The sequence below is a fragment of the Lepidochelys kempii genome, chromosome 10 (genome assembly GCF_965140285.1).
Source record: "Lepidochelys kempii isolate rLepKem1 chromosome 10, rLepKem1.hap1, whole genome shotgun sequence".
In the NCBI taxonomy this organism is placed as follows: domain Eukaryota; kingdom Metazoa; phylum Chordata; order Testudines; family Cheloniidae; genus Lepidochelys; species Lepidochelys kempii.
Genome location: NC_136389.1, coordinates 58,312,342 through 58,338,863, shown reverse-complemented (window position 1 = coordinate 58,338,863; position 26,522 = coordinate 58,312,342). Strand labels below are relative to the sequence as shown.

General features: G+C 38.5%; 2 protein-coding genes across 12 annotated transcripts in view; one reads left to right on the top strand and one right to left on the bottom strand.

Annotated features, from left to right (window-relative positions):
- Window positions 1–18,990, top strand: part of MINDY2 (MINDY lysine 48 deubiquitinase 2) — a 117,461-nt gene extending 98,471 nt beyond the window's left edge. For 2 of the 8 annotated variants that reach the window (XM_073303749.2, XM_073303746.2), the window contains one exon: window positions 1,487–13,584. In XM_073303749.2, coding sequence (XP_073159850.1) covers window positions 1,487–1,618 — 132 coding nt within the window. In that variant the 3' untranslated portion in view covers window positions 1,619–13,584. Of the gene's footprint in view, window positions 1–1,486; window positions 13,585–17,645 lie in introns of those variants that run through there. The other 6 variants (XR_012153986.2, XR_012153985.2, XR_012153984.2 and 3 more) reach the window with 6 other exon arrangements.
- The window catches only part of SLTM (SAFB like transcription modulator), a 46,119-nt gene continuing 27,769 nt past the window's right edge, over window positions 8,173–26,522 (bottom strand). For 2 of the 4 annotated variants that reach the window (XM_073303740.1, XM_073303744.1), the window contains 2 exons: window positions 23,882–26,138; window positions 11,447–20,096 (listed from right to left, as the gene is read on the bottom strand). In XM_073303740.1, coding sequence (XP_073159841.1) covers window positions 26,030–26,138 — 109 coding nt within the window. In that variant the 3' untranslated portion in view covers window positions 11,447–20,096; window positions 23,882–26,029. Of the gene's footprint in view, window positions 20,097–23,881; window positions 26,139–26,522 lie in introns of all 4 variants that reach the window. The other 2 variants (XM_073303741.1, XM_073303745.1) reach the window with 2 other exon arrangements.

The window sequence follows — 26,522 nt, the reverse complement described above, 5'->3', positions numbered from 1 at the left end:
GTTGTTGAACCACTCCTTGCTGCTGTCAAGGCTCCCTGTGTAGGGTTTCATGAGCCACAGCATTAAACGTCTCCAAGGATCATAATGGGCATTTTGACTTCCCCTACGGTGATCTTCTGGTCTGGGAAAAAAGTCCCAGCTTGCAGCTTTCTGAACAGGCCGGTGTTCTGAAAGATGCATGCGTCATGCACCTTTCTGGGCCAGCCTGCTTTAATGTCAATGAAACACCTCTGGTGATCCACAAGCGCCTGGAGATCCATAGAGAAATACCCCTTCTGATTAACGTACTCGGAGGCTAGGTGGGCTGGTGCCAGAATTGGAATAAGCGTCCCCTCTATCGCCCCTCCGCAGTTAGGGAAACCCATTTGTGCAAAGCCATCCACAATATCATGCACGTTACCCAGAGTCACGTTTCTTCTGAGCAGGATGCGATTAATAGTCCTGCAAACTTGCATCAACACGATTCCAACGGTCGACTTTCCCACTCCAAACTGGTTAGCGACCGATCGGTAGCTGTCTGGAGTTGCCAGCTTCCAGATTGCAATAGCCACACGCTTCTCCACCGTCTGGGCAGCTCTCAATCTCATGTCCTTGCACCGCAGGGTGGGGACGAGCTCCTCACAGTTCCATGAAAGTGGCTTTTCTCATCCGAAAGTTCTGCAACCACTGCTCGTCATCCCAGACTTGCATGACGATGTGATCCCACCACTCAGTGCTTGTTTCCCAACCCCAAAAGCAGCATTCCACGGTGGAGAGCATGTCCGTGAATGCCACAAGCAAACTCGTGTCATAAGCGTTATTCGAGTCGATATCCTCGTCAGAGCCCGCACTGTCACTTTGGATCATAAGGAATAACTCGACTGCCAAACGTGACATGCTGGCAAGACTCGTCAGCATACTCCTCAGCAGTTCGGGCTCCATTCCCGCAGACCGAAAGGGAAGACAGAGCGCGCAGTACGAAAATTGTTGAAAGATGGTGCCAAATGTGGACGGAAGCACAGGGATTGCTGGGATGCGAACCGATGCATCACAGGGCATTCGGACAGGACCCAGAATGCCCCGCACCTCCTGCCTCCTTCCCACAAGCCACAGCGCCAGAATTGGAAGAGGTGTTCTGTGGGATAGCTGCCCATAATGCACCGCTCCCAATGCTGCTGCAAATGCCGCAAACGTGGCCACGCCAGTGCGCTTGCAGCTGTCAGTGTGGACAGACTGCAGCGCTTTCCCTACTGCACTCTCCGAAGGCGGGTTTAACTCAAAGCGCTCTACATCTGCAAGTGTATACATGCCCTGAAACACTCTGTGCCTGATGGCTGTAGTTTGCATAATTAATTAATATTAAAGTTAGTGAGCAAGTTTCAGTTTCCATTAGTTACTGTTCCCAGCCATATGAATTTTAGACAGGAATGTTGATTCAGGAACTACCTTTAGCATTTAGAATAATATTTCTCTTTGCTGGTTTTGATTTTTCAAGTCTTTCTTCCAGCAGATGCAAGGAGCTGCTTCTCCAGCAAGTGGAAGACAATCTGGAAGTAGTGAACGCAAACGAAAAGAACCTCGAGAGAAAGAGAGGGAGAAAGAGAAAGAGAAAGAAAAGAATAGTTGTGTTATTTTGTAACCGGGGATGGATTTTGCCTGGAGTCAAGTGCATGTCCTCAAACAAAAACAAGGAATAAAATGAAGACAAACCTGTTACATGCCGCCTGTGCCTGATTACCCCATGGATTTATTCACGTTTAAGGAGAGGATGGGTGACTACTTTGTTACAATCATACAGACTTTCTTCAAAGTCATACAGTGCGCTCTGTGTGAGATGGAATTCTATTACAATGGGATGCGGCTGTGCTTTGAGTCAGTCATGAGAAATACTGCACCTTGTAGCTAAACACACAAATCATGGCAAGTTTTGTGTCATAGTGACATGCGTTACTTATAATATCAGTTAGTAAGCTATTTCATCTTCTGCTCTAAACAAAGAAAGGAGGTAATTGATTTTGTCAGATTTCTTCCTGAAATCTTTACATCAGCAAAACAGAATCCTATATTGCTTTTCATGGTCTGACAATATAACTTAGACTGGGCATTTATGGTTTTAGAGCCCAATATGTTTCTGGGCAAACTGCCTCCATAATGCACCCAGATTCCTTTTGTTCAAGAGCTGGTAGGCCATTCTTTAACCCATATTTGTGCTGGGTTATTTCTACCACTGGGTTAGTTCTACCACCATGACCTTAGTCTCATATATAAGTTATTTGTTAAATATCATACTGAAAATTGTGTGTCATGGAAAAATGGGGTGTCTATTGATAAGCAAGATAAAGATTTATTTTGCTTTTCTTGAAGTTAAAAACTGGGTATCACAACTCAGATCTTATCAGGGTCAGACACAAATAATTTAATAGTTTTTTTTTCTTTGTTTAGTATCTTCCATTATAGGTAAACTGGACCAGAGAAGTTGTTATTTATTGATCTCTCCATGCAACACGTGAATGGTGGTAGGAAACTGAAGTCTCTAATAATGCTTGTCCTGCGTAGGAATGCAGAATTAAAATAACTAACTTAATATCTGCCTTCATCCAGAAGTACCTTGAACCGTAACATGACTTTAACATGTCCATTTGTATATTTAAGCTAGTATACTGTGTACAAATACTTTTAAAAATCATGTATCAGTAAAAAGCACACTTTTGCAGGGTGAGAGAAAGGTTAAGCTAGTCTCTCAAATTGTTTGGAAAGGCACTCAGATGTAGTATCACTTTGTTTTTTAAATCATTAGTTTAGAGTTATGGAAAACTTCTATAGAAATAACCAGATTTTCTAATTTATGGGAACCAAGTAAACATGTTACATCTTGTAGTATTTATAGGTTACAGGAACAAAATACTTGTTGAATTTTATTATGAGGGTACTACAAATCCTCTTTCATTTCAACAGGGAAAGTCAATAACAACTACCTTGTCGCTGATCCTTTTGATAAAGTTTTTATTTAGCAACTTGTAGACACTTTTGAAAACAGCTGCTTCTGCTGGAAAAAAAGTTCCGATTCACATTCAAAGGCTTGGTAAGTGCACTAATATACGTGAGTATAGAACAGTTTAAAGCAGCCAACTGGAGTATGACATTCATATATTTTGAAGTGTGGCTTGGGGGATGTCCGTGGAACTCAAAATTTAAAAAACCCTCTTGATTTCTGAATTTGAGTCCAGTGTTAAAGCAATGCTATAAAATTGTTCAAGTGGAATTGCCTCCATAATTAGAACCAGTCATTGCACAAACCTATTACATATTTAAATAAACAATTAGGCTGATAAAGTAGGAATAGTTCTCATGATAACTGAAGAGTCAGTCTAGATCACTCTTAGTTTCTTCCTCAGCTTTTTTCCTTCTGTCCACTTTCTTACAATTTCCTTTTTGTAATACTGAAATGATGATGAATGATTGAAGGGGATCTCTCTTTCAGACACAAAAATCCATTTCTTCAGACAAAATTATACAAATATAAACGAGGAACACAAATGTGATGGTTTGCTTTACATAGAACTGAAAATATTGACATTGTATTGTATTGGAGGTACAAAAACTTTTAACCATATATTTTTTAAAAAGCAGTCTGTTACTGATGAAATATTTCCAAACTCATATTTACATTTAATACTCTTGAAAAATAAATATGTCAAGTTAAGCTTCTGTTACCTTATTATTTCCAATGACAATACTGGCATTGTACATTCACTTTTAAAACAAATTAACTTAGATTGTTGTTGCTACTATCAAGTACATCTTTTCGTAAAATAAAGTAAATCACTAAAAATAATTCAATGTACTTGCTAGTATCAGAAAACTCTGTTTAATATTCCTACTTCATGTCTTACTGACACCCCTGAAACATAATTTGATATACTTACGGCAATATTGGTATATTCAATTCCAGTGGAAGAAAACAAATTAAATGTCAATGTTTGTTGTAAAAATCTCAGACTTTCCAGATAATTCAGTTTCTCCTTCAATAAAGGAGTTACCAGTTTCAGAAATATTGTGGCTTGATATTCATATTATTCACAATAATTCTTGTCAATTTGCTCTTTCTTTAAGGGTCTGGATGGCTAAGGTTTTTCGTAATATTGAGGCTTTTACTCTTTTACTTCTAGGACATTGGTGTGCATCTAGCCCAACTTGGTAGTGACCAAAATCATAAATATATAAGCTAGTACCCAATATGAAATGAGTTTGGTGGTCTTAATTAATTTCCTACAGGACTGATGTCTACATCACCAAAACTCCCATAACAGTTGTCATCTGTTGAGCATCTAAAGAATCCAAAGATTGAATAATCATTGAGACTGAACTACTCTCACCTGTAATGGGCATCCCTTTAAATCAATATTGGGGAATATTTGTGGAGCACAATAGGAAGATTTATACTCCTAACTCCGGTACTGTAATCTGTTCTGCAGTGCTATTACTCTTGCAGCTTTCTACAGAACTAGGCTTATTTTTTAAATAATTTGAATGTTTGGTTATTTTTACTCTATTCTACCCGTTAAGATACTTGTGTGGGGGTTTTTTGTACCCAGCTGTACTCTGTGGGTATCTCCTCCTGATATACAAAGATGGATAGAGAGCTCTCTAGGGAAATATATTGGGAGTTACATGGAACCCATTTCACTGCTAAATATAATCCTCATTAATCCTAATATAGCTCTACTTACCTTTCTAGTATAGACATACCCCGGGATCAGGAACCCACACTTCCACACCTTGTTTGATATTTGTCAGACTATTTTGGCTTCTTAAGCTTGTACCATAATGGTTGCAACATTGTACGGGATTGCTTTTGGGTATTCAGATTTGTATGTACAAAGTTACTGAAAAATGACTCCCTTACTTAATACAAGGCAATTCAAAATCATTTGATGTTATTCAGCCCAAACACAAAAGGAAAAAGCGTATTCAATACTCCTCTAATTTAAAACCTACCTTTTTTCTTCTGATCCTACGTATATGAAAAGTGCAGTCAGCCCTTTGCTCAGTTCAGTTTCCTGCTGGTGATGTCAGACCAATTTGTAAAAGATATGGTCCGTGATGTATCCAATTTTGTGTAGTTTTCTAATGGTTTTATTTGTTTTAGAGTATTCAACTTTTAAAAACTTGAGAAAGTGTAACCTTAAACAGCAGGCAGCCTGCATGTTCCTAGGTGATCTGATCAGTGTGATGTCTTCCACAGATTGTATATCGGGGTAAAAGAATCAAATCAAGCATTAGTTTGATTGTCCTGAGATAGTGTCTTACTCCAGGCCAGCTATGAGAATAAGTTGTTTGCAACAAGAAAGGCTTGTAGCATCAGTCTAGACTACATAGCCAGTTATGATTTATGGTAGAAGGTCCTCTATGGTGATAGGCATCAGTATAAGAATCTTGATAGGCTCTGAACCACCAATAAGAGAAAACAGATACGTTTTAAAGTAGAAATTTGCAGAATTCCCTTCTTACCCTGTGTATTTGGAACATACAACAACATAATAGTAATTTCAAGCTCATGATCTGAAGGGGGTGGTATGTGTGGTTCCTGGTTGGTTGTCTGGGCCCCATCTAGAAGGTTACTCTTACTTATGCAGCTGGAATGTTCTCCAGGAACAATTCTCTCCCTCTAAGATATCTGGAGCACAGTGTGTGCTGGCCAGGTCCCCTCCTCCCCCAAACAATGCCTGACATGCCCACTTGGCAGGAAGGGAACTGATTATTGGCATTACACCAACTGTCTCTTTTAGGGCAGCTTTTGTCCCTTCATCCCCTCTTGTACTGCTCCAGGGCCAAGAAAGGGACCCATTCTGTCAGGCCTCTCAGCAGTTCTGTTGAAATATCAATCTCAATGATTAATTTTGTTGTCATTAATTTAAGTTGTCTTTATCTGAAAAATTGCCTCTGGAGAGCTTGCTGCAGTTTGGAAGTTCATTGCTGTTTTACAGCTATCACTTTCCTATTTTGTAGGCTTACTTGTGCATATAGAATTAATCTGTCTTGGATGATTCTGTATTTCTAACTGAGAAATATAACTGCATGGTTGTCATTTGTACAAGAAGCAATATTTTGAGGGCATGTAAAAGAGTTGTTTTGTGGGAAGTGTCAGTTGTCCGGTCTGGAATCCCATGAGGGAATATTCTAGTGGCATTTTCGAAACTCTGAATAGGACCCTCATATGTTTTAAAATTGGCAGCTTACAAAATACTTTCTGGTGACTTTTTGCTGTATGGATTGATTTATGCCTTTCTTTTCATCCAAAATTTTTTGTTGATAGAGTTTACATCTTCCTAAATGGAGTGAGTAACCATTATCAGAATTTTGCCCAATTCCATGGTTCCTACGTCTGTATAGGAAACAGTGTTACGCTGTAGTCCTGGCTAATGTAGTCTTTCCCTGGGCCAAAAGAAAGTGAAATGTGTAAAAACAAACAGTTTCTCCACCCCTAAATGCTATGCTTAAGTCTTTGTAGTAACAAGAAAAAAAGTCTCCAAGCTGGTAAAACTTGCTACAATTTTTTTTCTTTGAAATTAGATCTTTCATGGGCCTGTACCTTTTATCATTGCCCTAATAGTGACATAATTGAATTTTAGCTCAGCTACAACTTTGACAGTTCTAGCTTTCAGCCTGATTAAGCACAGGTATCATGAAATTAATAACTATGGGAGACTTAACCATCCTTCTGTGGTACTGTAGAAGAATAAAACTAAGATTCTCCCAAAAGAATTTGTTAAATTATATGAAGTACTCTTGTGGTTGTTTCAAACAGATTTCTTTTAGCATAAAATCCGACAGTGGGATTTTCAAACTTGTATTGACCTAACTGTTCCCACTGAAGTCCGTGATAAAACTCTAATTGACTTCACAGAGTTAGGACATTCAGATGAGATTTTCAAATGTGCTCAGCACACAGTTTTAGTTTTGCTTTTTTATTTTTTTTTAACAGTGACTACCTTTCAAAGATTTTTTTGTGTGAAAGAACTGATTAGTATTAAATGTTTCTGTTCAAGTCTTCTATCTTGTTCACTGGTATAGCAAGGACATGTCTGGAACTGTCAATAAAAGAAATGCCGGACAGTATCTAAAAGTGACTGAAAATTGTGAATTACAGCTATTTTAAAAGTTTTCTTTTATTTCAGTAAATATGAATCCCAATGCTGTGCCTCAATCATTGAGCTCTCTTTGTGCTTTCTGAGAACTCTGCTGTAGGAGATATTGAAACTGAGTTCTAATTCGTACCTCATTAGACTAAGTGTGTGGCTGGTCATGAGTTAATTTAACATTTTCTTTGAACAGCTGCTTCTAGACTTCCTTGTGTGGTCCAGAGCGCGGATCTGTGGAGGTGACAAAGCTGAACTGCTGATGCATATAACCTAGTTTTATTCTACACTGGCCACTTTTCAGATATGAGTAACTTTAGCATATTAATTTTCTTTTAAAATAAAAATCCCTAAATACACATTAGGGACTTAGAGACGCATTTAATTATAGGGCATACGTTAACCTTTACTGATAAGCATAATATTTGCTAAAAACATTAAAAACAATTTTAGAAATATTACTGAGCAGAGACCATGGATACTAGGCTTATCAGCTGTGATACTTTAAAACACTGAACTATAACCTTATGGAAAAACTGGAAGGTGTGAAAATGTTACAACAAACATCATTATGGTACCACTGGCATGCACCTCTTTAATATTTTTCCTTTCCAAATTCAGGGGAAAAGAGGGAAGATGTAAAAATAGCTATAGGAAAAAATAATGATCTTATCCTTTGTCCCTTATTATAGAAAATGGGTGGGATTTCTCAAGAGCATCTAAGGATTAAGCAACCAACTCCCATTAAAAGTCAGTAAGATTTGGGTGCCTAGCTCCTTTAGATGCTCTTGAAAAATAACACCCTATATGGAAAATGTACCTAAGACAGAGGCTAGATTTTTCTCTAAAGGACACCTCTGACCATTTTGCTTCATAGAGTATTTCAAAATGCAGCATTTAGTTTTTTAAATTTAGTAATCTGGGAAGGTGTCAGATTGACAGTACTCATAGCTGAAATCTTTTTGGATTACAGAACAAGAATAGCATGGGTAACAGCAGATAAATGCTTTTTACAATGTTGTATGTGCTTTTCCTTTCCTCATGTTAAAAACAAACTAGTATCTATTCATTATTACAGTTGGTTTAAATATTTTATTTCATTCTCTGGATCTAGCTTTAGAAACAATTGATGTTTATACTTTCTAGTCTTTATCAGGGCTGACGTCCTTAAGACATTGACAAATAGAGTCTTAAGTCAACGGGGATATTATTAAATGTAGAAGATCAGGGTATATATTTTTATTCACCTTTCTTGTAAGGTACACAGAGAAAAAAGGTGTCCAGCATCTTAGAGGTAAACAGAATATAACTGACTTTTTGCAAGTGTTTAAAATGTACTTATGGAATTCCAGCAAAATTTCCCTTCTGACTTACCCTATATTCTTTAGCAAACAAAGATTGTTCCTATAATCTTTTCAATAACCTCTCCAATATTTTTTTCCATTCCACTTGCCCATGTCTATAATGGGACCGTGTTCTACCTATACTTCTTTCCTCTGGCTACTACCTTTTTTGGTTCAAGCTATGGTTATGTCTATGCAGAGGATACCCAACTATGTATTCTTCTTTGTTTTGGTATTTCCTCACTTTGTCTTCTACTGTATCAAATTCTTATTTTGGTAATTGGTAAGAAAAGTACCTTTAACTAAAATTTCCCATTTTGACTCAAATTCATCCCGTCTATCATGAATTCAGGTGTTTGACTTCATTCACAAATCTTTCCTCTTACCTATACCAGATTTATTATTTGATTATAACAACTTCTACTGTCCAAACACACAGGAAGACACAGTCCCCTCCCTGAAGAGTTTACAATCAAAGATTTATAATTCTTTATATGGTCACCTAACCTATTATTTGCCTATTTTATTCCCTCTTGATTTTTAAACCACCATAATGAAGTTGGAGATAGGGAGACTGTGAAAGAGGGCATTACTTTGGCACCTCAGTTTATTTGTACTTGATACGGTGGCTCATCCCTCTACCCATATTCAGTAATGGAACAGCTCGTTTCTCAGAAATCTACATTGGTTGAATGTAAATTTCCAAATTAAGTGTGGTGTTAATAAATAAGTTAAGTTTCCAGCTCCTTTCTTTTAGGTCTGATATGGAAATTATTCTCCCATCTTCCACCTCCACAGTTGCAGATTACATCTCAAGATCTCTTATATTTCAACCACGCTCTGAAGCCCAAAAGCTGGCTTTACACATACACATGCATTTTCCTTCTCTAATGGAAAAACACCCCTTGTGCCTTGCTGTTTCTCAATGCCAAGTCTTTTTCCTAAACATAGCTATTATACCTCTGTTCAGCTCTACCCAAATAAATATGGAGCTACCATATTTATAATGAAATCTATATAGTTTACTTATATTTCCATGTATGTAATAAGTTGTGATACTGTGGTATTCTTGTAATAATTTGATTATCAAAACTGCACTCGTTTCAGACAGTAGTATTGATTATGCTCAGGGTTATATTTTATACCTTTATTTATAAATCTCTGTTTTGGAATATTGAGTGTGTCATAGTCCTGGTCAAACTCCCCCAGCTGGACACTCTACTAAACTGCTCTGTTTGGATCCACACACTGCATATGAATGCTTTTCAACTCCTGTGGGCCTGGGTAGACTCAACGGCAGTCTCTCTTTGGCCTCCAGGTTTGTTCCCCAGCCCATAGATGCTGTATGGCACCTGTTCTCAAAGTCGGCCTCCTAAGACGTCCCAGTAGCTTTGGCACACCTACCCTCGTCTTCCACGCTGGTTTATGGTTAACCCCTTCTGGGACATGTGATAACTGAATAAAATCAGACACTTTGCAGAGGGATTTCTAAACCATCACTCATTACTTGAGATAGCACAAGAGAGACAAATCCATGTAAAATAAGCCACATGTACACCCTTCCCTGCCTCCATTTCCTCACCACTCTTGAGTGTTCTTTGGGACTCAGTGTCTATTCAGACTTGCAGCTCCCCTTTCCTGAACTTCATTCTTCCAGTACAGTCTTCTCTTCCTTTTCTGGTTGGTGAGAGAGAGCTACTCTGAGCAGCCCTTCTCTTTCTGTATCTTGATGAGCCTCAGACCCCCATCAGGTGATCCACTGCTTGGTTGTCAGCCTGCTTGGAAGAGCTGGGCTCTCTGAGTGGTAGCCAGCTCTTTGTCAAGGGAGCTTCCAATTGAATGGAAGGTCATCAGGATTTAATGACTCCCTCCCATTGCTAGCCCTCTACGAGAGGCAAGAATTTCTCTTGATGTGTGTGTGTTAGCTCAATATGAAGACTACATAGCCAAAATAGTTCTATAATCAAAGTGGTCTTCACAAAACAGAATGAAGGTTGCAGCTTGATACAGATAGATGCAGACTTACACTAATCCATCACAAGGGGGTAATACTGATTAGAATTGAAATAGAGGAAAAAGAATAGTGCACAAAAATTGATGTATAATCATTTACCAACTCATTATTTATCTGTGAAATGTTTGTAAGTTCAGCTGTGTTGAGGCATAATTATGTACAAAGAACATTTAGACACTTGGATGAAATGTACTATATAAAGTACTACCTGCAGCATTGTTCTTCTGAAATTCAAAAGAATGCATAGAAAAGGGCCACTGCCATTGAGGAAAACATTTCACATTTGAATGAAAAGTAGATAAAAACACAAAAGGTTTGACAAATATTGACATTTGATTGTTTTCTTCTATTGTAATACATTTGTGCAGAATATAGCAGCATGAATATTTACATCTTTTTTTTGACCAAATACTTTGCAGACAAGTATTCTGCTCAATTACTTGAGTTGATATTAGCTTTCAGAACTGTAACAAACTGCTGTATCAATAACAGTCCACAGTAAAAAGAAAAGGAATACTTGTGGCACCCCAAGTACTCCTTTTCTTTTTGCGAATACAGACTAACATGGCTGTTACTCTGAAACCAGTCCACAATAATGCTTCCAACTCAATGGAGATTGTGTAAATCCACTGAAAACATTTACGGAATACATGGAGGAATAGAATTTATATACTATACAAACTTGAAGCCTCAGGGCTTGTCTTCACTACAGCTGTATCTGTGTCGACAGTTGAGCACTCTCCTGTCAATGTAATTACTGCACCGCAACAAGAGATGGAAGATACGTTGGCAGGAGCGTGTCTCCTGCCGATATAGCACGGTGTAGACAGCGCTTTAAGTTGATGCAACTTACATCACTCCAGGGGGTGGCATTTTCACACTACTGAGCGGTGTAACTTACATCAACTTAAGTGGCAGTGTCAACAAGTCCTCAGAAGTATACTCTTGTGTGCTCTTCACTATCATTCCCATTTCGTGACCAGCAGAGGCTAGTGGTGCAGAGCTAAGTGTCCACTGGTTCCTGGAACTTGAAGTAAAGTTTTCTAACCGTTTGGTGGGTTTTATCATTAGTTTGTTTTTTTTCTTTTTCTACTGAACAATAAATACCACAATCCACTAAATATAGAAGTCCAATTCTTAATGCCATCTTTAAAATGTTGTGTGACATTAGACTGGAAATGAGCAAGGAGTCTGGCAGTTTATTGTACATTGGAGTCAGTCTCGCAATTCAGTCAAAGGTTGCACAGCTAATTGTTAACATGTATATCAGTATTATATAGTCCCCGTAGTAATCGAGAATTTTATAGTCACGAAGATTGGAAGAAGAAAAGCAAGACTCGGTATATACAATTTTGATTTAACTACAATCTTAAACTGGATTTTCAAATGAGCCTAAGGGAGCTGGGCACTAAAATACCATTAATATTCTTTGAAAATTCTAGCCATAGTCTATAGTCTCTAGCCCATTCTCACCGTGTTGAGTAAGGGAGAGGTTTAAAAATGTGAACAAGTATTAAGATTTCCCTCCATCTGGTTTAAAAGATAAAACTAAACTCCAACCTGCTTCCATTATTAAACTGCAAATTGGTTTGATTTTATATTATGCATTTAGTTTAAAAAAATGATTTGATTGTAAATCAAAATGACCATTTTATACTACTAAATTTGTTTCTAATACTGCCAGAGAAGTTTGAAAATACAGTTCTTGTCCTACCAAATTTCTTTACATTTTGGCAACCATTACCTTTCCCTTGTGTTTCTAATTGAACTTGATTTTCTATTCCTACTACTTTTGTGCCCAAGCATCAATTGTTCTCCTTATTCAAGGAATAATATTTAACTACTAGTACAGAGCAATTAGAAGGGGCTCAAAATCACGTTTAGATGTTTTACATCAAACATGTTTTTAGTTTGCAAATTAAATAGATATTTATATAATATAGTCTGCAAGGTCCTTTAGGTTCAAATGTTTAAAGGTAGGTCACATTTTTGGTGTAAACACTTCAACAGCATGCTTTTTAATTAACTTAAATCTTGATAGGTTTAAAAAGGGACAAAAATTACAAAAGAATTATATAGGAATTTTATTTACTATAGGAAAAGAGTGCTATAGGAAAACCTAGTTTTGTATTTGCAAATGCTAGGTAACACATTCTGCTTAAAAAACTATGACCTCTTTGTGAGCAATGTAAGTAGATAGATATAATGAACCAGTAAAATTACTATCCTATTTATTTTAAACTACATCAGTTTCAGCACTTTGTGGACAGTCTGCACACTAATAGCTGCAAAGTTATCAGATAGATATTATATTTGATGTACTTAATTTACAGCACCAGATTTTCCTTTCTGGCATACTTAAGAGTTGGCCATTGAGACTGCAGGCAAAAATAACCATTGAGACCCTGTCAGAAATAAATTAGTGGCTATGTGTCTGAAAACTAGTTATATTAGAAGCAATTTGATTTTTGTTATAGCAAAAGTGTCTGTGTGTATGTCCAGAGACGTTAAAATATTGTAACATTACTGATAACTCTTGGAATGTTTGACTGTTCTAATTATTACAAGACTGTACATCAGTGAAATGAGCTGGACTCGCCCTTTGATACAATTTGTACTTCTTAAAAAGTAAATACTTAACACTTTTTTTCCAACGTTATTGTAACATGTTGCTATTTTATCACAAACTTTTGCCCTGTGCTTCTGCTTTTGTTGTACTGCCTGTATATGTTCTTAATCACTGTCTAAATTTGATAAGATTTAACAAAAGCAATCAATTCTCTCTCCTTCCCCTTTGTATTATAGCCCAATAGACTTCAGCCACCATACCAATGTGTGGTATTAATGGCAAAACAGTGAACATTATCGCACCCTCTTCCATTTTCAAAATTTCTTGTTAGCCACTAAGTGCCAATTCTTAAGCAAAAGGGTCAGCTTTAAAAAAAAAAAATTTTTTTTCTACCAGGAATGACTGCATTGCCTCCAGCTCCCACAAGTGAGTGCAGAAAACCACCTCTAGTCCTTTGTAGTAGTTTGATATAAATAATGTTGTACGACTGACTTCCTACCTTTCAATCACAGCATCCCTCTGACTGAAAGACAGGATACATCCGCAAAAAGAACAGGAGTACTTGTGGCACCTTAGAGACTAACAAATTTATTTGAGCATAAGCTTTCGTGGGCTACAGCCCACTTCACTGGATGCATGCAGTGGAAAATACAGTAGGAAGATTTTATACACAGAGAACATGAATGTTATAATACTTGACGTCTGATTTGTGTCCATTTATTCTTTTACGTAGAGACTGTCCGGTTTGGCCAATGTACATGGCAGAGGAGCATTGCTGGCACACCATTTGCAAACTGGACACCATTAAATTAGGCTTGAATAAAGACTGGGAGTGGATGTGTCATTACAAAAAGTAAAACTATTTCCCCATGTTAATTCCCCCTTCCCCCCACCGTTCCTCAGACGTTCTTATCAACTGTGGGAAATGGCCCGTCTTGATTATCACTACAAAAGGTGTTTTTTTCTTTTTTCTCTCCTGCTGTTAATAGCTCACCTGACCTGATCACTCTCGTTACAGTGTGTATGGTAACACCCATTGTTTCATGTTCTCTGTGTATATAAAATCTTCCTACTGTATTTTCCACTGCATGCATCCGATGAAGTGGGCTGTAGCCCACGAAAGCTTATGCTCAAATACATTTGTTAGTCTCTAAGATGCCCCAAGTACTCCTGTTCTTTTTGCGGATACAGACTAACACGGCTGCTACTCTGAAACCTGTCAAGGATACATCTGGATTTTCATAATTATTTTCTTTGATTAAGCTTTCAGCATTGTCTTAAGTATTACTTGCAGAAGTACATATCAACTTTTTTCGTTTGTTTTACAATTGCCTTTTGGTATCTTGTTTTATATATGTGTATGGGCTCATGTTAACAAAAAGGCATGCTCTATACTATTGGGGAATTTTATACTACAAAAGTTGCTGCCAGTGCAGCAGCTGCTAAAGGTAATATGGTAGTTTGAAGTATTTGTTCTTCTATTTATTAATTACATGGTTTTGATACTGGGCATTTTGTTTTGAAAAAATAAAGTAACATGGAGAAAACCATTCATAAGATCCCTTCTTAAGAAAAAGGTCAGTTCAAAGAAACATTCTTATTTAACACTGATTATTTGTAATGTATTTAAGATGTCTTTCCTTAGTAAAACATACAGCAAAATGAAAAAAAAAATCTTGTAACTGCTGAGCTACATTGCTTCAAGGGCTTCATTGCTTTATGAAGCTTTAGCTGCCAGCTAAGCTATTTGTCTTGATGCACATAATATTAACAAATCACAATATGAACATGTTTTTACAATTTCATATTAGTTATTGCAGATCTTACCTCTGGAAAAAAAAAATTCATATTGAAAACTATACTGAAAAGCAGCATAATTTAATTAAAATCCAGTCATGTCAAGAGTCAGATAAATACACTAAAATCCTGTTTTACAAAGATTAATATGAAAGAGAGAAGGGTTTCAGTCAGTTACTTGGGTATCCAATATTGCATTACATCTCAGTTTTTGCAAACTGGATCTGTTTTGCATTTTAAGAGTCTTAGTGATTAATTTATATTGTTTTCTAAAGCATTAATTAAAATCTGTTTTACTTAATCTTTTAAAAGAGAATAATGTAAGGAACCAAAAAATTCCTTGGTAAGGTTCAAAATTTGAGATTTTAAATTTTCAGAGAAGTGTAGTTTCTATGAACTAGTTAGATGAAAATTAGCTTTTTAAAATTTCTGTACTACTAAAAGGAAAAAAGTATTGAAACGAACATTTGAAGAATCACTGGTAAGTAGAGCTTTCTTCACACTTTAGCCTGCTACAATTTATGTATGAGACACAAGATGGGTGAGGTCTTATCTTTTATTGGACCAACTTCTGTTGGTGAGAGAGACAAGCAACAGAAGTTGGTCTAATAAAAGATATTACTTAACCAACCATGTCTCCGTAATATCTTGGGACTGACATGGCTACAACATTGCATACAACAACTTATGTATGTGAACAGTCCTCTAGAACTTAATGTGCATAAATTGAACTGAGGCCTAACTGGCAAACTGTTTAATGTAAAAAGAAAAGGAGTACTTGTGGCACCTTAGAGACTAACATTTATTTGAGCATAAGCTTTCGTGAGCTACAGCTCACTTCATCGGATGCATTCAAAAGTCTGCAGCATTGGGGCCTAAGTGAGCTAGTTCTCTGTACTGAACCCAAAGATATGATTTATAAATGAGCTTGGAGGGTTGGGGTTCATTTGAGTTTCATTGTGACATTAGCTTTTCAAAGGCCATCTTTCATTCTTATGACTAGATACAAGCAACAAAAGGTTAGTGTAGTTAAAACTCTGATTTTATCTTTAAAAAACTGTTAAAGGTGTAATTTCAACCCACAACAGAATCATAGTTAAAATAGCTTTGGGCTTTAAATTCACCCCACTGTGCCTAGATATTCTGGCACCTTTGCTCATTGGGTATTTGTGCAATATTGTACTTGGTCAAAATTGCAACAAGTTGACAGTCTCAGGCTTAGCTTTTGTGCCTTTTTGTAACTTAAGAGAGTTTTCAAATCAAAAAGCCAAACATTGCTCTGATTGAAATGTTGTATGCAGTGCCAGCCTGAGAAATGGAGTCACAACCCAATTATAAATAATAAACTTTATAAATAAAATGCTGATAGACCCTCAAATATAAAACTTAAGACAGTTTTCATTAGGAGGGGAGAAAACCATAAATGTCCTTTTCGTGGTCACTGCTAAAGCAATGCTGACTTCTTAAAAGTTTGAGTTAAACATTACATCAGTGGTTCTAAAATTCTGTACCACCAGGGGTCCAAAGGGTTGCTGGTGGTCCCTGGCGAACTTATTAGTTGAATGACGCTAGGTCCTCATTTGCAGCTACTTAATAGCATTTTTTAAAAATCCCTAAAAATACTTTCCTAATATTACATTTCCAAGTAGCAATTGTAGTGTTTCTATGGGGATTGTTGTTTGATCATAAATGAGAAGGGAGATGGTCTACAATATATTAAGATGTAGTCCACAGTATAGGATTTTAGAATCCCTTTCTTAAACAATGTTACCTAGTTTGCCATCTTCTCTGCTTCTCTACATCTGTACAACTGAAAAGTTACAGGTGACCATTGTACATTTGTTAAAAATAATAAAATAATAATACTTTAAGATTTTTCTATTTAGTACCATACTTTTATTTCCAGTCATTTAGTACACTAGATTCCTATGGAGAATGTTACTAACCTGTTTTGTTCTTGGTATGGATATCTCTGGGTGTGTTCAGAGAAAACAGATTTTTTTTTTCCTGATATGTTTAATACGGTCTATAGAGTTGAGTTTTACTGGGTTTAAACTTTCCTGTAACAGGATTCATGAAGATTAATGCATGCTATTTCTTGTAAGATGTCTAATACAGAATCCATATAGTTAAGTGGCTCACAAAATTGACATACTATATTTGGCATCTGTGATTAGAAAGGTTTCTCCCTGAAAACTGAAATAGTTGTGGGAACGTTACAATAGTGTTTGCATCTATTCTAACTAATGGGAAAGTAGACCTTTGTATGATATTGCTGGTTGATCCATTAAGCACTGTGTATATTATATTCACCTCATGGAAAATGCCTGCTATTTTGTATAATTTGTAATACAAAATGTCTCACTAAATTAAGGGTGAAGTATAACGAATGCTGATAAAACCCATTGTAATTTTATCCTATCTTGATATTTCTATTATACTGTTTGAGATAATTTCATTATGCACATATATTTTAGGTAAAACCTATATTATCTATATTATTTTCCTAATATAACTTTATTTAAGACCAAATAGGTATTAGCCTTTCAAGACATGTTTATACAGGGTATCTGTTTATAGACAAGATAAACAACTGTCCCATATAGTTAGAAATTACAACTTTCTCTGCATTTGATTTTTCTCCCTTTTTATTCCCACAGCTGAAGGATTAGGTAGATTGATTATTGTGCCATACCTTTTAAAATGTATCTGCAGATGTGCTTATGTAATAAACTTAATAATTTGTACCTCGTTACAGTCTCACTCTGACCTAACTTATTTCTAACTAAAAACTGTACTTACAGTTGAACCTCAGAGTTATGAACACCAGAGTTCTGAACTGGCCAGTCAACCACACAGCTCATCTGGAACCGGAAGAACACGATCAGGCAGCAGCAGAGATTTTTAAAAAAGCAAATACAGTACAGTACTGTGTTGAACGTAAACTGCTTTAAAAAAAAAGGGAAAGTTTTAAAAAATATTTGACAAGGTAAAGAAACTCTGTGCTTGTTTCGTTTAAATTAAGATGGTTAAAAGCAGCAATTTTTCTTATGCATAGTAAAATTTCAAAACTGTATTAAATCAATGTTCAGTTGTAAACTTTTTGAAAGAATAACCATGTTTTGTTCAGCACTATGAACATTTCAGAGTTATGAACAACCTCCATTCCCAAAGTGTTCATAACTCTGAGGTTCTACAGTAATATCCAGAGTGAGTTAGAACAGTAGGACAGTAACAGAAAACAAATCAATCAATGTGGTTTATAACACTTTGTACCTGATAACTTTGAGGGGGGGTTTTAATTTCTGTTGGCCACTTGAATTCTTCCCTGCCAGCAGATGGAGACGGTATAATTGGATCACTTGTATAAAAAGATGCTTTTTTACACAGACACACACACACTTTTCCAAAACAGCACAACGATCACGTTACAAAGCACAGATGATAGTCTGGACTGGTATGAGAACTCCAATTACTACATAAGAGCATGGATACTATTTTATAAGAGAAGTCTGTCTAAGGATGTCTTAAGTACCACAAGCATGTTCAGGTGTGGAATTGCTTTTCTTTACTGGTGTGAATTTTAGAGAAGTTCACATACTGGTCATTTTCAGCCTCACTTTGCCCTGATGGAAAAAGTGGTGTTCTTTGTGTGATATAACTTAAATTCCTCCAAGCTTTTGGTGAAATAGGCCCTAGAAAACAACTTCCGATAATCCGTTGTCTGATACTACTGGAATTATTTGAGGAATCCTTTAAAGAACCCTAAGAGAGACCCATCTCTGGTACATAACTTGCTATCTGATTTACCTCTGCCACCCTGTACATATTTAGGTTTCTGAAATACACAGTAGTTAGAAAAACATATTATACTGAACCAGACAACAAAAAATAACCAGATCCTCCACTTGCCCCATGCATCCACCCCAATATTTTTCATCAGCAGCCCTCTTAAAAAGATATGCATTGTAGTATCCCCTAAAGGACAACAGCTTTGGCTTATTTCAAACCAAGGAGAGAAAGCATATTCCAAAGGAAAGGGCCTCAGAACCCCGTTAGCAGTCTATCTTCTTTGCCAGTAAGGGTTATTACATAGTAGGGTCTACCTAGAGGAACACTTACCACTTTAAGTAACAAATAACCACTATCATTATGGTCCATGGTGGTGTTGCATCTGGGTCAGACTAGTGTTGTGAAATGGGCCTACGCCTTAATTGAACTCAAGGGTGAAGGCATTGGCTTGCTTGTTGAATGGAATAGCTCACTGACCACAAGACAAATGCTTAGTAATTTGCAAGAGCTTGACTGTTAACAGCGTTGAGTTCAGCATGTTGGTAATTGACCTGTAAAGAGCTGAACTGCCTAAGTCCTTACTATTTGAGAGTCCTCTCCCTGTGTGGTACTGCTACAGCTTTACATTATGGAAGTGCTCAAGAGGAGGCTTTGACAGAGTAGAAGGGCCCTAGACTTTGGAATTTACTCACCCATGTTGGTCTTTAACAGCCTGAATTTGTCAAACCTCAGGACATGCTGCATGGCCAGTCCCTTTCCCAGGTTTTTGGCAAGGAGCAGAATTAGTGCATTTAAGTGGGAACCTATGACTGCAATTTTCTTTTCTTTTCCTCTGGGTGTCCAAACAGGTGCTTTGTTCATTTCTGAATTTTAAAACAACATATGCATCTTGTATTGGACAGACACCTTTTTAATGGCTATGTAACTTTGTAAAGCGTTCCATCAGTTAACACAATGGCAGTTGGTCAGTAAAGGTGAAGACTTTGTAAGAGTTATGGTATTTAATCTGCAAGTGTCCCTTTTCCCTGTGGGTAAGGCTATAACAAACTTCTGCTGGTATACCTATGCTGGTCAGGGAGGTAACATGACACATGTAGCTGTGGCATGAGACATCCCTAAATGTTTTTACATATTGGCAAAATTGCTTTTGGTGGGAGGTGGCTGGAATTTGCTATATGGGCAAAATTGCATTTTTGGTTGGCTAAAGACAGTGTCTGCACTAAGATCGCTTTACCAGGGTAGCATCCTGTTATACCTACACCATCAAAGCGCTCCTAGCACTGACCTGGCCCTTAGTCTAATCCTCTCAACAGCCTGGAGAGTAGAAGAGGTTTTTTGGTGAGCTGTTGCATCTTGGCACAGAATAGCAGTGTGCTTTTAACTTCGGTGTACAGTAACGATGCACCTCTTCCACTTCTGACCGTCAGGTTGGCATTGGTACCAAATCTTTGAGGGTCCTAGACCTGTACAAATTATCAGCAGGAAGAGATATGCATTGTTATGTAGTGGCTAATACTGTGGGTAAATGCAAGAAATGGATCCTCTACTTTGTTGAAAGCCACTTGAAACACTTAGCTTCTCTCTCTGCCCCCTGCATCATATGTCACTAGGTCCTTAGCCCACCCATACCCCCAACTGCTATTTCAAATCATAAGACAGGAACTCCCACCAGTTGCCACCTTTAATTCCTTTTCTCAGTCACCATCCCCATCTGTTCAGGAAAGATGAGCTTTTCAACAGAGCTGGATGGTGATCAGCTTTAGGCTAGTTTGGGTGGGGTACAAGCACTAGAGCCATGGAACAATCTCCCCCTCCCCCCTTTGAAAATCCTCACAAGCAGCAAGCCTGCAGCCCTCTTGTTTATAACAGGACTCTGCCTCTCTCCCGCCCTCATCCTTGTGAGCTCCCTGGAAACATTAGAGTTAACCTAAAATAAAAATATTTTGAACAATTTGGAGCTTTAAAAGTCAATACTAACCTCTCAATTGTGACAGCACCACACAGGCAGTTAGTGCATATTCTAAATGTGTATGTTCACTAATATTTTCTACTTTAGCAGGCTACTACATTCTATATCAGCTTCAGTTTCCACATTGTTTTAGATGATGTTGCCTGAGATTGGGCACATTATAGTAATCCAGTATTGGTGACAAAAGCATAGGCCACAGGTGCAAGGTCTGTAGCTGAAACAAAAAAGCTGAAGCATCCCTAAGGTGGTCTTGGAACATCTGTTCCCCCTCACTAGAATGTAGGGTTGCAGAATCTCCAGGAATTAAAGATTAATCTTGCATTAAAGATTGTCATGTGATGAAACTAACACTGGCAAATTGTAGAATGATTTGACTAGTCTCTAGTTCAGATGCCCTCAAAAAAGAATAAGAGCTATCCCCCTTTAAGCAACATCACTGCACTTTTATCGAAATTGAACTTTAGCCAGTTATTGCATCTCACCCCACCCCAAAAAAGCCAGACATTTAATAGCTCTACTGCCATATCCAAACACTGCTAGGGGGCAGTAGTATGTAATGGATGGAACTCTGCAAAACTTGAGCCAGCCCTTAGAGAGCAGTTGCCCCATTCCACCCCCTGGGAAAACTCTGCAAGTAAAGCTAAGCACAAATCCACTCCGGTCGTAGTCTGCAGGCATATCAACGCATGAACCACGGAACTGAATGCAGATAGCACAAGCATCAGGGCAGTTTGCCTGTTGAGGTTACAGGGACAAACCATCCCAATGAGTCGAAAGAATAGTAAATATGGCAGGCGACCAGCTTGGCTTAATGGTGAAATCCTAGCGGATCTTAAACATAAAAAAGAAGCTTACAAGAAGTGTAAGGTTGGACATATGACAAGCGAAGAGTATAAAAATATTGCTCAGGCATGTAGGAATGATATCAGGAGGGCCAAATCGCACCTGGGAGCTGCAGCTAGCGAGAGATGTGAAGAGTAACAAGAAGGGTTTCTTCAGGTATGTTGGCAACAAGAAGAAAGCCAAGGAAAGTGTGGGCCTCTTACTGAATGAGGGAGGCAACCTAGTGACAGAGGATGTGGAAAAAGCTAATGTACTCAATGCTTTTTTTGCCTCTGTCTTCACAAACAAGGTCAGCTCCCAGACTGCTGCGCTGGGCATCACAAAATGGGGAAGAGAGGGCCAGCCCTCAGTGGAGATAGAGGTGGTTAGGGACTATTTAGAAAAGCTGGACATGCACAAGTCCATGGGGCCGGACGAGTTGCATCCGAGAGTGCTGAAGGAATTGGCGGCTGTGATTGCAGAGCCATTGGCTATTATCTTTGAAAACTCGTGGCGAACGGGGGAAGTCCCGGATGACTGGAAAAAGGCTAATGTAGTGCCAATCTTTAAAAAAGAGAAGAAGGAACTACAGGCCAGTCAGCCTCACCTCAGTCCCTGGAAAAATCATGGAGCAGGTCCTCAAAGAATCAATCTTGATGCACTTGCATGAGAGGAAAGTGATCAGGAACAGCCAGCATGGATTCACCAAGGGAAGGTCATGCCTGACTAATCTAATCGCCTTTTATGATGAGATTACTGGTTCTGTGGATGAAGGGAAAGCAGTGGATGTATGGTTCCTTGACTTTAGCAAAGCTTTTGACACGGTCTCCCACAGTATTCTTGTCAGCAAGTTAAGGAAGTATGGGCTGGATGAATGCACTATAAGGTGGGTAGAAAGCTGGCTAGATTGTCGGGCTCAACGGGTAGTGATCAATGGCTCCATGTCTAGTTGGCAGCCGGTGTCAAGTGGAGTGCCCCAAGGGTCGGTCCTGGGGCCGGTTTTGTTCAATATCTTCATAAATGATCTGGAGGATGGTGTGGATTGCACTCTCAGCAAATTTGCGGATGATACTAAACTGGGAGGAGTGGTAGATACGCTGGAGGGGAGGGATAGGATACAGAAGGACCTAGACAAATTGGAGGATTGGGCCAAAAGAAATCTGATGAGGTTCAATAAGGATAAGTGCAGAGTCCTGCACTTAGGATGGAAGAATCCAATGCACCGCTACAGCCTAGGGACCGAATGGCTAGGCAGCAGTTCTGCGGAAAAGGACCTAGGGGTGACAGTGGACAAGAAGCTGGATATGAGTCAGCAGTGTGCCCTTGTTGCCAAGAAGGCCAATGGCATTTTGGGATGTATAAGTAGGGGCATAGCGAGCAGATCGAGGGACGTGATCGTTCCCCTCTATTCGACATTGGTGAGGCCTCATCTGGAGTACTGTGTCCAGTTTTGGGCCCCACACTACAAGAAGGATGTGGATAAATTGGAGAGAGTCCAGCGAAGGGCAACAAAAATGATTAGGGGTCTAGAACACATGACTTATGAGGAGAGGCTGAGGGAGCTGGGATTGTTTAGCCTGCAGAAGAGAAGAATGAGGGGGGATTTGATAGCTGCTTTCAACTACCTGAAAGGGAGTTCCAAAGAGGATGGCTCTAGACTGTTCTCAGTGGTAGCAGATGACAGAACGAGGAGTAATGGTCTCAAGTTGCAGTGGGGGAGGTTTAGATTGGATATTAGGAAAAACTTTTTCACTAAGAGGGTGGTGAAACACTGGAATGCGTTACCTAGGGAGGTGGTAGAATCTCCTTCCTTAGAGGTTTTTAAGGTCAGGCTTGACAAAGCCCTGGCTGGGATGATTTAACTGGGAATTGGTCCTGCTTCGAGCAGGGGGTTGGACTAGATGACCTTCTGGGGTCCCTTCCAACCCTGATATTCTATGATTCTATGATACATAGACTGGCATAGGTCAAGGATGTGAGACTTCAAACAACTGATCTGTATCACCAGCCTTTGCAATATAATTATTGGGCTTGGGGGGGGAGGGTGCACTACTGGCTGATAGCCAGATTGTCAGCATCAAGTATTGCTGTAGTTTCTTATGCAGAAGCAGCTTCTTTAAGAGGAAAGCAACTCTACATTCCCTCAGAGACACTGATGTCTGTCAGCAATAGACCCACATCTCTGCTGGTCCTCAGGACCCGGGCCATAAGACTTAGTTAGGCAGAGTATCAAAGAGTAAGCTGGAAAGCAACCTCTAGTCCCTTTCTGCACAGCCTAGACTCAGTGAGGAAAATCTGGTATTCACTATTTCTGCATACCTTCAACTTCCTCTACAGAAGCATATAGCACTGGGTTGAGCTACAGAATTTTACTCAATTAGAAGTTGCTTGATAATGGGGAGGGACTTATGTCAGTCACCAGGTGAAAGCAGCTGGCCCCTCAGCCCCAATACTTACTTGTAGCATCTTTGGAGAACAACAGCCTCTTCTCTCCTGTACAGCATAATTTTGAAGATCAAAATCTTTAGCAGCCAGATTTACCCCTCATCTTCCTTTATTTCATCTGGATGCCAAGGATGCACAGAGTACAAAGGCAGAGAAGGCAGCATCTTGAAGCCACCTTATTAATGAAGGATAGGCCTGAAAATGCAGACCTCCTTGAAAGTGGCCTGATCACAGAAAAGCTTCCCTCAAGGCCTTCTGGCAGTACTCTCATTCTACTTGCTTTTGGGGCATACCATTAACAGGGTCCTTGCCTGAATAGATGTGCCACCACATTAAAATGTAGGGGATAGTAGGTCAATCCATAACCGCTTAAAAACTAAGCTAATTGCCACCCAATCCCAAAACTCGACTCATGGCATTGCAGCAGATAATCCCATGCTAGTCATGAAAATCCTGAGTTGAAATGGAGTAGTTTGTCATTCATCATCAGTCTCAAAAGCATCCAGCACCATTGAGGAACTTTGCAGTGCAGCAAGGCTATATATATAATATATCTATATATCTATATCCAGTTGTAGTTTAACACTATTCTTCAACTCCCACGAAGTGAACACAGTATTAATCAGAGACTGGCTGGGTGAGATGAGAAAGATGGTTGTGTAGTGAAGGCACTGACTGCGACTCTAGTGAAATGCTTTCCATTCTTGGCTCCAATACTCTAGCAAGGCACTTGTGCCTCAGTCCTTGATCTGTAAAATGAGAATAATGCTCCCTCTACTCCCACTGGAAAGCTGAGAATAAATCCACTGTATCTGAGATTTTCAGAGGGTACTGTGAAGGGAAGCATGCAAGTAATGAGATAGAAACTGTAAATATTCTATGTATTGAAGAGGAACTTGCTTCTTCAGACCCTGCTAACCAATTGCATTTTTGATCACAAAAAAATCCCCAAACCATATCCTGTCCTATTTGTGAATGGAGGGCAAGTCTTCATCTCTACCCCCCCAACAGGCTACTTTGTTTCTCCCAAATTTGATCACTCCTACTTCTAAATTAGGGAGGCATGCAAGGATTAAATGGATTGTTGATGCTAAGTGTAGGTCTTTGTTCCTTTGCAGGCCTTCAAAAGTACCTTTAACTTCTCCCCCCATGATGAAATGTGGAGTCAGAGGCTGAGCATAAAAATAAAACAGGGACTTTTAGGGACTCTAGTGTTTAGATTCATCATACATCCTATGAAGAAAAAAGTGATACTTCACATTAATGGAATTACACTCAGAGGAAACTTTTCTTTAAAATTGCCTGCATCCGATCTGAACACATTTTAATTGACTTACATCTCAACCTAAAATCAGAATTGTCTTCCGGATATGAACTGAGTTCTACTGGTAGCAGTACAGAAACTGTGGTTAGTGACTTGAACAAGCTGTCCTTTTAGATTACAAGGAGGTAGTTTGTAGAGAGTTTCAGCAATCAAAACCAGGCTGTCCCCTATGGTGTCTATTGTATGCCATACAGGAACAGAGCTTGTGTTCAAAATGTGTCAGTTTTATTCTTTTTTGCCCCAGCAGACTGAAAGTTCCAGAAACTTACTAGGAACTATACAGAATATGAAGGTTTATTTCAAAAGAATACATTTGCAAGAATACACATAGATGCACTCAATGTAACAGTACCTTCTGCAAAAATAGGTTACATAATACCCAGAAATGCAAGAAAACCACCTTATTCTCTACAAATTAGAAAGCAGGTTTTATAGCCTGAACAACCTTCAAAATGGAGGTTACTGTTGTGTATGTTCTGTTCTATGGAGCTAACTTTAAAGCGTGACACCACAGAGCTAATGCTGGTAAATTAAACTACTAGCACACAGCTGCAAACTATTCCATTATATTTATACAGTGTTAACAAATATTTTGGTTCCAATTTGTTTTGCAGAGCTCTAGTGCCGCAGGGAAAATGCTTATCAAAGATACACAAAAACTATCCAAAATTACAACGCAACTATTAAAAATGCCTCCAAAATTGAGAGGAAAAAAGTAATCATGTTAAAATTAAAAAAAAATTGAACAGGATTTCCAGACAAGACTTCCTGTTTGTATCAGGTAAAGTTTAGAAGAGATTTCAATAAGTTATCTTGAAACCAAGCAGCTGTGGATCCTAGAATCTTCGTGGAGGTCCACCCTTAAACGGCTTAAATCCTGAGCCACTTCCCCTCTGCATGGAATTGCCTGTGATCTGTACAACTCTATTAATTGGTGAAGAGTTACTGGAAACAAAGGTTTAAAAAAAAAGTGTTAAAGGGTATTCTGAGTGGAAGTTTTATGAGTGTCAAATGTGTGTGTGAATAGTACTAAATACTTATGTAACTCAATTGTGGAACAGAACTGTAAAACCTCAGGAGAGGCTTGGTACAACATAATGAAAGCTTTCCTGACAAAGAGGAAGTTACACACTTTACAGCAGAATACACTGATGCAGCTGAACACTGCTGCTATTGAATAACTGCTAGTAGCAGTGCAGGGAATACTCTGCACTGTTATGTAAATGATCCAGATTCATGACTAAGCCAGCTCAGCTCATGGGAAAGATGAGTTTCATGTTGTGCAGCAGCGACCCCTTCAACCGATTAAGTGGCGTTGATTGGTTCTCA